Source organism: Alexandromys fortis, unplaced genomic scaffold (assembly GCF_014885135.2).
Source record: "Alexandromys fortis isolate MF-2015 unplaced genomic scaffold, M_Fortis_MF-2015_v1.1 scaffold_73, whole genome shotgun sequence".
Lineage (NCBI taxonomy): Eukaryota > Metazoa > Chordata > Mammalia > Rodentia > Cricetidae > Alexandromys > Alexandromys fortis.
In genome coordinates this window covers 2,898,717-2,910,599 of record NW_026067959.1, presented here as the reverse complement: position 1 = coordinate 2,910,599, position 11,883 = coordinate 2,898,717, and the positions used below count along the sequence as shown (strand labels likewise).

Genomic DNA, 11,883 nt, shown 5'->3' with positions numbered 1-11,883 from the left:
GAGTCTAGTGCAGTTCCCAGGACTCATCTGCTCAGGGTGAAGACAGCAGGATGCCACCAGCACTTAACACCCAGCCCAGATCCCTGTAACAGGCTCTTAGTTTCCATGTTCAACAAAGTCTTTGTTGTGTATACTGAACGGCATGAGGAATGCACAAACGACCCATGACAAACGATGTGCTAGAATGGATCGAGATTACTTACGGTGTGACAACTGCTATTTAAGAACTGATCTATTTTTACCAGGTCTGAATATCTTTTGGTTAAACTCTATAAACATACACTAATAAATACGCCTGTATACTATAAACAATAAGAAGATATTATCTTACCCTTGGAGGTGTGTGAGGTGACCACTGAGCAATATGACTCTTTGAAGGATCTGGAACATTTGGCCAGATATGTTTTTTAATTCTGAAGAGAAAAGAAGGGCATTTGTAGAACCATAAAACAATGAGAAGCCTTTGTCATCCAAGCATCTTAAGTACCAAACCAACAAAAATAATCTGTTATCCTAAAGTCAAACAAATTATTACTTGCTACCAAGAAAAAGATATTAGTAAAAACACATAGACTGTATTCCTAATGGAAAATGGTTAACAATACTAATGCTAATTATCAGTATTCAATTCCATTAATAAAATCAATTAAGAACTTTAGATCATAACAGGTTGTGATCAGAAACAAATGCAAAGACATTTAACTTTCAATTAAAAGTATTCAGTCAGAGAATTAAATAAAAATGGCTTACTAATATCAAGTAAAATATGATAAACTTGTTTTTTTCCCAAAAAAGATAAGACATTATGGAGCAGAAAGACAAGGTAGCAGTGGTGGCACACTCAAGTTATAAACCCAACACTCAGAAGGCAGAAACAGCACAGACAGGAGTTCAAGACTGGTCTGGGTTATATAAAACCAATCTCAAAACATAAAAATTAAAAAGAATAAACATAGTTTGGGGGAACAGAAATGAGAGTCTATAAGTATATATGGACTTACAGAAACAACTGATTTTTGGCACAGGAACAAATACATTTACTTGAAAAGATCTGTTTCAAAATTCATACAACTAGATAGGGAGGGAGAAACCTGACCCTGACCCAAACCATGCCCCAAATTAATTCAGAGTGGATTACAGATGATAGAGCTAAAACCAGTGAACTTCTAGAAGAAAACAGATGACCCCGGGGTAGACATATTTCTTAAAAAGGTTACAAAATGCAAGAACCAGAGGGAAAAGCCTGGGAAAGGACAGTTCAAAATTAAAAACTTCTGCTTTCCCAAAGTCATAGTTTAAAAAGCAAAACAAAACAAAAAACAAAGAAAACAAAAAAAAACCCCGAAAAAACAAAACACACAAACTGAAACAAAATTTGCAAAACATTTGAAAACATTTTTCGTTCTCAAGCAAAAAGAACATTTACAACTCAATATTTGCAAAACAACCCAATTTAAAAGTGGACAAAGACTGCACCAGCTACAGCATTAACAGCGAGGCGATGCATGAGAAGAGCCCCCGGGGTCAGGAAGGTGGGCATGAGACACAGGAGTGCTTGGCCACACCCACTTTCAGGAACACCTGGTACCAGGTGCCAGTAACAGTGGGATGCCTGCAAGATGGCAGCACTGGGAAAACTTGGGGCTGTTTCTTTACTCTTTCGTTGTGCTGGAGCTGGACCTAGAGGCTCACACGTGTGATATGAACGCTCTGCCATGGAGGTGCATGCCTGGCTCCAGCGGCCTCTCATAAAGTGATTATCTGAGGCCCATGAAAACATGCACCCATGCAGTTTGGAATGTGAATATTCATAGAGTATTATAAACAATAGGCAAGAATTAGCAACCTCTAAACTCCCTTATATACACTACAGACCGTATTGCAGCAGCATAAAAGAAAAAACCTCACCTGAGCAATACAATAGCATGAATGAGCTCACAAGCAGCTAAGAGTGAGACTCACAGAGACTGCAAGCACAGCAAATTCCAGCTAAGACAAAGCTACAAGGGAAACGGGCTAGTCCGTGTGGGGCAGGGGCTGAGAGAGCAGGCTAGGAGTGAGCGAGGAGGCTTTGAGAAGTGGGGACACATGGCGGTGATGCATCTGTACACAGTCAGTTCAACGGTAAACTTCAAACAGTTAAATACTATTACATAACAAACTGCAGCTCCAATGTGAGAACTGGCACTTACAGGTCTCGTTTATTAAAGCAGAACAGGACTCCCAGAAGAGTTGTCAAGAGGAACGCTAAGCACACAGGCACCACTATGGCTTCTATTTCTCCTTGAGCTAAAAGACAAAAAGTAAATGAGAAGTAACAGTTAGCACATACAAAAAGAGGAAAAAAAGCATAAGGTCCTCACTGCACACTGCCTGACAATCTGTTTATGCAGACAGTGTCTCACAACATACCCAGGCTGACCTGGCCTCACTAAGGAGCCCACCCAGGCTGTCTTGTCTGTCTTCCAAGTACCTGCACTGCAGATTATCAACCAAGTATACATTCCTTTTGCCCGCCCTGCTGGTTTTCAGTTTTGAGGTAGTCTTTCTTCTCTCTGTCCTTACTTACAAACCTGGCTATGTAGTAAGCATAAAACACACATTGGCTGGGAGGATAAAATGAGTTTAGCTCACTGGGTCATGATCATCAGAATGATAATATATCTGCTCTAAGACCAAGAATTTAAGGAGGGATGCTCACGAGGCATGAGGGTGGACAAGTAGACAACTCATTCAAGAGCAGCAAAGCGGGCCCGGTACACTGGTGCTTGCCTATAGTCTCAAGTATGCAGAAGGTGGAGGGCGGGGGAGGACTGGGAATTGGAGGCCAGACTTGAGCCTGGGCTATATCACTAGAAATACTGTCTCAAAAACAAATAAAATATTTAAAGATGCAAATAAATCTGAAATTCTTAAATGCCACACCAATCATATAGTCTATATGCTTTTAAAAGAGGACTTAACAAAGGACTCATGAGGGAGAGATGCTGGAGACATCTTAACCGATCTCCCTTGTGGCAGCACCTGGTTACCTCCTCCAGCTCTCTCCGCCTGCCTTCCCCCTGGTGCTGAGGCCTCAAGTCGGCCTGCCACATGCTAAGCTTGCGCTCTGTCATCACGGAGCTAATGCCTTTTCCTTACTCTTTATAGGAAGAAAACAGGAGCGTAACCCTTCAGAAATACAGCTTACTTATTTTTAGTTTCCTATTACATATATTCCCTTGTAAGTAACCTACATTCCATGAGAACCAACAGAAATTAAAAAAAAAAATCAGATGAATGCTAGGAATAAACTAGTAGTTGGCTTTTGTTTTTGCTTTTGAGGCAGACTTAACTTGGGACCCTCCTGTCTCCACCCCTTCCCCAGAACTGGTGGGCATACACCACGATTCTCACTCAGATGTGAATCCTGAGTGCTAGGATCCCGTGCACAGACCGACTACCTAACTTAGGGGCAGCTGCTCTCATAACTGCTGCTAAGCCAAGCTCTGCGTTTCTTGTGCCTGTCCTGGGCCCTGTGCCTGCTGTCCTCAAGATGCTTCTTTGTCCTATTTTCCACATCATATCTGCAGCTTTGCCTCCTCCAAGAACCTTCTTGAAAGGTGAAACACCCCCTGCTGATGGCTTTAGACTTGCATTGTTTGTGGATTAAATTTCCCAACTATCTGTTTTAATTACTTTTGGCAGTATCTCTCTTTTGGGGCAAGACTCCCATGCCATTTGAGGACATTGTAATGGATGCTGCAGACAGGTAACTACCACCACAACAAAATCGAATTATAAAGTAGTTTTAGTATTACTGACCCATTTTTAAAAAATGTAAATAGAGAAGAGGCATTGATAGATTACTTTAGAGACTCCTCTAAAGTAAAGAGAATTCATAATCCTCTTTTACAATGTATTGCAAAAATTTCCTATAGTGACTATGGCTTTTGCAACTAGGGAAATACTTTTAAAGTTTACTATATGTTTCAAGTATTAGCTGGTATGGATCTACGAACATGTCATCACATGGGATCTCATTCCAGAAACTACATTAATTTTCCCTTGTAGAAAAGACCAGGATTTTATGTAATCATACTCATATATTATTTTTACATTCAACCCACAATGAACATGGACATTACTATAGACCACTCCCCTAGCAGCATTTGGGAAATTACAAACAGTTTCAATAAAATAAGAGAAAGTCTACAATGATTCAAAAAAGAATGTGTTGTAAGTCTTCAGGAAAACAACAGAGCAGCCACACCAGAGGGTAAGGATGTAAACAAGGAAGGAGCGTTCACTTGCAAAGACAAGATGAGGTAAAGTAATGGACCTCTGGTCACAGGGGCAGCTGATTCCAACAGGGAATGGAGCACAAGCCACCCAGCTTCCTTCCATTATGTGAGGGACAAATACAAAGAGATCTATTACAATTACTACGAAATCTGTGGGTTTTGCAAACAGCTGGATGGCCGTGGCAGGGAGGAGAAGGTAGCTGCAGCTGTGTGTGGAGTCTATATGGGCATATGAGGAAACTGGACCAGTGACAGAGCGCTGCAGAATACAGAACCTGGAAAAGTGCAGTGCCGTCAGGTAGCCTCTCCCCAGGAGTGGCAGGGCTGGAAACTGACTTCAGTAGGGCAGCGAAGGAGCCAGACTAGGTTCTCAAGCAATCTGTCTCAAGCAGAGGGACCAAATGTAGGAAAGATGCAGACTCGACACAAACCACCCTCTGAATAGAAGAACCTACAAAGAATGGTCAGTAAGCCCTTGGGATTTCAGTACAGGTAGGCTCTGCCACCAGTTAAGCAGGTTCCAAAGGGGGAGGAATTCCTATAAAACAACAACCTAAACCAAATGAACAACATAAGCGTCCTAATGTACACACACCATTCTCTGACTCTTACCCACTCCCATCCCCACACACGCACAGCCAGGGCTCTGATGCTGTTAAGCACTTAACCACTACGCTGCATCTTCATTCGCCAACAGTGTACTTTTAAACAACGTTTCAGCAGAGTAAATCCGTTTCTAGTCAAACTTCAAATAGATAAACTTCAGGACTTCTTACCAAACTTTGGTGTTGTAAAAGTGAATTCTGGACCGTCTTTCCCGCCTTCATCTGTGTACGCTGCCATTCGTACCATGTACAATGTATCACTACTCAAAGAGGACAGTGTATATTCCGTGTGGGAAGAATCCACATTCACAACTGCAAGGAAAAATTATGTTTCTTTTATCCAGTGTATTTGATATATCTGTCATATATTTGGCTTTGTAAAGTATTAAAAAGGAATAAAAATACTTTTCCAGCAAACTTTTACAACTAACTTTAAAAAAAAAAAAAGATTTATTTATTTATTATGTATACAGTAGTCTGTGTGTATGCCTGCAGGCCAGAAGAGGGCACCAGATCTCATGACAGATGGTTGTGAGCCACCATGTGGTTGTTGGGAATTGAACTCTGAACCTTTGGAAGAGTAAGCAGTGCTCTTAACCCCTGAGCCATCTCTTCAGCCAAACTAAAAATTCTTTAAGGACAAAAAAAATATTTAAAGTTTGAAATCATCACAAAATCACATTTACTTACTACTCTGTGCATGTGTGTGAGAGAGAGACTGTGTGTGTGAGGGTCAGAGGATCACTTTTGAGAATCAGTTCTCAATTCGCTCCCCTCAAGCTCCACCATGTTGAGCTGCGGGCATTAGTCTCGATGGGCAATGCCCGGGCCTGCTGAGACACACTACCAGCTTACAATAGAGTGTTTTAGAAAACAGATTCATAAACACAACTGTAGAGACATCTGCAGGAGTCTGCTAAGGATGCTATATACTGTAAGACACATTATGTGAGAAACCAGTATTTAAGAGCTGAAGAAAAAGTTCTAGTAACAAATCCTTAGTAATTGCCACAATCTTATTACCAATTTCATTTCCAACAATGGTTCTGTAAGATATCGAGTAGTTTCTAATAAATCCATTCTGGTCATCAACAGGAAGCTGGTCCCATTCTAAGACAGCTTCATTTTTCCCCACTTTCTTCGTCCGGACAATAGGCCCTCTAGCAGGCGCTAGAAGACAGTAAATGCATCTGGTAAGTTTAGGAAGTAACACACGCCAGTAAAGAGTCATGTAATAAAGTTATTCGAACATAATAAGGATTCTTACTTAAAAGTGATTGAAGGTTTTAGGGAATGTTAAAGGCATTTCTCAAAGCAAGCGAGGAGGGGTGCACTCACCAGCTTGTTTGAGGTAGGCCTTTACTGACTCGGCGCTTCCAGGGCCACTGGAAAACACCGGAGTCACGGTGATGAGATAGCATTTGCTCTCCAGAAGGCTTCCTACAGGAACAGAAAGTAATTTCCCCCCAAATGAGAAATTTAATTTAAATTCCATGTTTACCTTATCATTTCATGACTACTTAATTTTCCTATCTTCTAGAAACTGCAGTTTTATATATAAAGTTGCCCTTCGTACACCAAATGCAAACTTAATATAGTAAGACGCTAGCTGTGTGATTCTGGCATGCGGATGGCTGAAGTGGGAGGAAGCGACCCTGGGCTACACTCTGAGTTCAGGGCTATGAGAGCTACCTAGCTGACAAACACAAAAACCAAAAGGCCACTTTTATTGACAAGAGAATGAACCAAGAAATATAAAAAGTATTAATATTGTTAACAGAAGTAGACTGCCTTTATGTTTAGGACGATTAAGTAAAACACTTCAAATTATTATGCGACGGTTTAGTGTTTTGGCTAATTTTGAGACCTGTCAATTGCCAGCAGCAAAATCGTGAGATGAACACAAGCATAGCTGCGGTTGGCCAGGTGCTGGGAGAATGACAGCTAAGGCTGCTTCCCTCAATTTTAAAAGAAAAAACTTGAATATAGTACTTTGTTTATTTCTAGTCCTTTCAAATGGTCAAAGTAGTTGTAGCAGGCAACTAAGGTATGGTTTAGCAGGCAACAGTTAAAATGGTCTTTTATAAAATATGTTTCAATCATACCTGAAAAGTAAGGTGGTTATTACAGTTATACCTTTAACATGAATTATATTTCCCTCACTAACATCCATAAAATTATACAAGCCTTTCATCTTCCTAAAAGAGAAATTTTACCTTTTCTTGACACCTATTACCAAAAAGTTAGCCATTTCTAAAGATTGCTCTAACAATGCTGCTTCCAGGGTAGTGGGCCTTGAATCCTTCTCTCTAGATGAGCTCTTTAAGCTCCACGGTTTTTATAGGGTAAGCTGACAAAGGGGACACCCAAGCTTATTAACACTGGCCAGCAGGTTGGTCAGAGCCAAACAGGGCACTTTACAGTAAAGCACAAGTGGTTTGCAGCAGCCACCCCTGCTTAGAGCGCCCTCTGGAGCACCGACTCTGGGGACTGCCCTTCTGTATTAGTAAAGGGCATACACGGAGAGCGCTGTCTTTTCCTTTTAAAGCTGTTATATGATTTCAGTCATGTGGTAGTGGGTAGCAGCTACAATCATACAGAAGAGTGCTGTTTGAACCCTGTAATATCATTACCGCTCTATGATAGAACTTGAATGCATATGGAAGCCCCTGTTTGGCTCCCTGTACTCAAGGGCCCTCAAAGTTCAACTAGGGAACTGTTCTACATCTGGAGGGAGTACTACATCATAGGGAGTTAGCTGAGTTGAGCACATAACAACCAACAGGCAGTAAAGGCTGTACTTGATTCTCTATTAGTTTTGTGAGTGTCTAGAAAAGCATTGGGCCTTCTCTCCAGAGAGACCCTACGGTTCAGAGGCTAGGTGTTAAGTGTAATTCTCCAAGAGCACATTATTTAGTCCGTAGTGAGGCTATATGTCTTTTCAGTGGCTCACAACACCAAGTAAACAGGAAACAAGAAAAGCATACAAAGGAAACTGTCTCAAGGAGTCAGACAAGTGAATCTACTTAAGTGGTTGGGGAGGTATACCTCTTAGGTAGGTTTGCGTCACGTTGCCAAGTTCTTGCTGCCAATCTGGGACACAGGGTGAGTTTTCTGACAACACACACCACTCGATTATGTATTTCTTCACAAGTTTAGGTGGAGGAGTCCATTCTACCCAGAGATTACTATCTTTGGGGAATGCTTTAAGATCCACTACAGGGTGAGATGCTTTAAAACAAAGTTTAATGAAGATAGAATCAGTTAACACTCATAGATCTGATATTTCAATATTTTATCATCATATCCAAACCATGTGGCTCATAAAGCTCCAAAATAAAATACACTTACACAGGTAGTCAATTTATTTTTTAAACTCAAATTCTCTCTTTCTTAAAATCCCCAGAGGTTTTTATGTATTTAAGTTATTACTGTGTCTCTGTCCTTTTAATAAGCTAGCCGTAAAGTTTAAGTGAGCCACACAGGGCTGGAGGTACTTCCTAAGCCCTGATGGCAGAGCCTCCTGATTTCAGTCTGTGGCCACTGCTGCCGAGCACAAAGAGCAGCTGCTGTGCCGTGCTTTTTGGGACCCTGTCCACATTTAACCCCGACACCCGCAAGTGAGGCTTTGCCTTATACGCACCTTTGAAGTGGGAGCTGGGGATGGTGAGGACAGCTGCACTTGATTTGCCAACCATATTTCTCGCTGTTAGAGATGCTATATAGCGATTATTTGTGAGATTTACTATCAATTCTGTACCATTAACTGTGTAATTCTGTGAAAATGATTTCCACTGTGTAAGAATCACTTCATAATCCAAGATTTTTCCATTGGCTTCTGAAAGAGGTAATTCCTATAATAAAATTTTACCAAAAATTATTTTATGAGTCTTGAATAATCATTTTTCACATTCACAAATTCTGTATGTCAAACCTATAAATATTTAATTGGAAGGAAAAGACAAACTCATTTTAAAAAAAGATTTATTTATGTTTATGTATATTAGTGTTTTGCCTGCATGTCTGTATGGATACTGTGTTCATGACTGCACCCATGGAGGCCAGAAGACAGAGTCTAGATTCCCTGACAGGGGCGCAGGTAGTTGTAAGCTACCATATGGGTACAGGAACCAAACCTGGATCCTTTAGAAGAGCAACCAGTGCTCATAACTACTGAGCTGTCTCTTCAGTCTGAGCTCATGTTGAATTTAGTACTACAAGAAAGAATATAAACAAAATCAGGAAAAAAGCCCTTAAACTGAAGCAGGGCTGTAGCATGGTCTAGCTCCTGGTTCTGCACGGTTGTGTGCAGCTGATGCTGGTCTACATTATTTACCCTTCGGGATTTTTCTCTCTACCTTTTAAAGTATGATGGGTTGAATCAGCACATGTGTGGCCTCATCAGCCCACATTCTGCTGTCTCTAAGCCTTTCTCAGTTTCTCTCTAGGAGGCTCCCCTAGTGAGTCCAGGGAAGTTCATAACACCGGTCTTGTTCTCACAGAAGTTACCCTTTTATGAACTGTGCGGAACTCCCAAATGAGGGATCAGCTAAGTTCAGAAATTTGGTTGGCTTCTTCATTAGCTGTATAAGGCTTTGTGGTTCTTTACATTAACATTACAAAATGCCTGAAGAAAATTAAGATGCATAGAATAAAAATCTATGTATTAAAAAACTTAAAATAACATTTACATGCATTTATGTGGGATGAGTATAAATCTTTTTGTAGTTTTTTTTTTTTACCTTCCATATGAGCCGTGCAGATCTAGGTTCCTGGGTATGCGATGAATTTATCTTATACCAGAAACTTGGTGGTTTGGATGGTCCTAAAAGAAAACACAAACTTCATAAAATAAAATGTTTTTTATCTTAACGATACAGTAAAATTCTGAAGTGATTCTTTTTGTTCTTGATGGTCTTGCCCTTCAATCACACAGTGTTTCTCTTTCCAGCAGCAGGCCCACTGCAGTACAGTGTACTGGGTCTTTTACTAGCCAGGCAACAGCTGATCATTTAGAACACCACCATCTTTCAATTTCTTTTTTTGAGATGGGGTTTTGCCTTGTTAGCTAGGGCTGGTCAGAACTTCTAGACTCAAATGATTCTCCTGCTTCGGCCTCCTGAACAGCTGTGCCATGGTGCCTGGCTGTGGATTACAATGGAAAGCTTTTCTAATCTTAATGTTAAGTATATTCTAACAAACAGACAAAGAGGCATCACTATTTGTTTCTTGTGTTGCAATGCTTCCTCCTGCATGGAGCCTCACTGTATTTACAGGCTGCTCTGTAAAGAGTCTCATTTCTTCAGGTGTATTTGTTTAGACTTTGAGTGTTTCACCTGCATGTATATCTATGCACTATAGCATAGCATGCAGTGCCCGTGGAGGACAGAGAGAGTGGGATCCTCTGAACTGAAGTTACAGACTATGAGCTGCCATGGGGATGTTAGAAACTGAACTCCGGGCCTCTAAAAGAACAAGTGCTTGTACTCACTAAGCCACCTCACTAGACCCAAGAAGACCATTTTTAGACCCTAGACCTTTTTGTGCTTTTATATTCTCTACAGTACTTGTAATTATAATTTAATCAATGATGAAAAAAGGAAAATTAAAGCAAACCAACCCAAAGCCAAAATCATTCCTTTTCCAAAGGCTTATCAAATGCTGGTAGGGAAAATAAAAATGTGTCACACATATTTTTGACAGTGTTTTATTTTGTTTTTGAAATAGGGTCTCACTATGTAGCTCTGGCTGGCTTGGAACTCAAATTCACTGAGAGCTTTCATCTCTGCCTCCCCAATGCTGGGATTAAAGGCATGCTTCCACCACACCCAGCTTTGACAATGTGATTTTTAATGAATTAGGAAACGATTCTCTAGTTAGGGGTATCTTGAGACCACCTTCTTTGAATGGAGTTAAGTGAATGATTTTTTAATAACAACTAAAATACTCTTTCATAAAAGTGTAACCTAAGCAGGTATCAAAAAGATTTACACTATCAATAATACATATCAAGTTTTACTTTGTGATGCCCTTACAATGAAAGAATAAAACACTACAGTTTGGCTAAAATGATCATATCTAAGGAGCAGAGAGGTCTGTATCTTTAAAATGTGGCAACACAATTCATAGCCAGAATTCCACTGGTGTGTTCTCCTCATCCAGCTGTCGACTTACTATCTGCATACATGATCCCAGCTGTCTACTTACTGTCTTCAGATGTGATCCCACTTGACTCCTCACTCCAGTCACTCCAGTAGCCTTTGCCATCTTCCTTTATGCAGCGAATCCTAAACACATACTCTGTGAAAGGTTTAAGGTCCTGGAGAGTGAACGATGTTCGGGGAGATGCTGTATCCTCAAGAGGGACCTGGAAATAAAGCAAATTGAGTAACATCATCACCAACACTCACAATATATAAGGTTTCCTAAACTGAATAGGATTTTAGAAATCAATTTAATGTAAGATTAATAAATTCAACCTCTGGAAAGAATGAAGGTAAAAATATGATAATCTATAGCTTACATACATCTGTTCTTTCTTTTCTTTCTTTTTTCAACATGAGAGAGATGACATGTGCTTGTGACATCAAACAGGAGGACTGTGCTAGTGAAGACAGACTACACTACTGAAGTGAGATCCTGCCTCAAAGAACCAAACCAACTAAACGCAACTAACAAAGAACAAGAACAAAACACTTCAAGGAGACTTAGTAAAAAGATATGGGCAAGTATACACACACACACACACACACACACACACACACGAATCCGAGTGATTAGTACATTAGGAACTGTACTGTTACTGACTAACTCCATGTCCAAAGGGACAAAGAGCCTGGATGAAGAGTCCGAGAGGAAAGCGTTGATAGGCACAGCCTTAGAGACAGCTTACTCCACAGAAGGAAGAAATGAACATGTTGTTCTCAAGCCTATTCCTTCTCCTTCCCATCAAGACTCTGCCATGCATTAGCCCATGGGAAGGCAGATGGAATGGG

The 11,883-nt window shown here is 40.5% G+C and overlaps 1 protein-coding gene across 2 annotated transcripts in view; it reads right to left on the bottom strand.

Annotated features, from left to right (window-relative positions):
- Il6st (interleukin 6 cytokine family signal transducer) overlaps positions 1-11,883 on the bottom strand; it is a 34,731-nt gene that overhangs the window by 3,428 nt on the left and 19,420 nt on the right. Inside the window, exons 8-16 of one of the 2 annotated variants that reach the window (XM_050152777.1) lie at positions 11,096-11,255; positions 9,631-9,713; positions 8,532-8,742; positions 7,937-8,119; positions 6,227-6,328; positions 5,912-6,058; positions 5,060-5,200; positions 2,193-2,289; positions 332-413 (exon numbers count right to left, since the gene is read on the bottom strand). In XM_050152777.1, coding sequence (XP_050008734.1) covers positions 332-413; positions 2,193-2,289; positions 5,060-5,200; positions 5,912-6,058; positions 6,227-6,328; positions 7,937-8,119; positions 8,532-8,742; positions 9,631-9,713; positions 11,096-11,255 — 1,206 coding nt within the window. Of the gene's footprint in view, positions 1-331; positions 414-2,192; positions 2,290-5,059; positions 5,201-5,911; positions 6,059-6,226; positions 6,329-7,936; positions 8,120-8,531; positions 8,743-9,630; positions 9,714-11,095; positions 11,256-11,883 lie in introns of those variants that run through there. The other variant, XM_050152778.1, reaches the window with a different exon arrangement.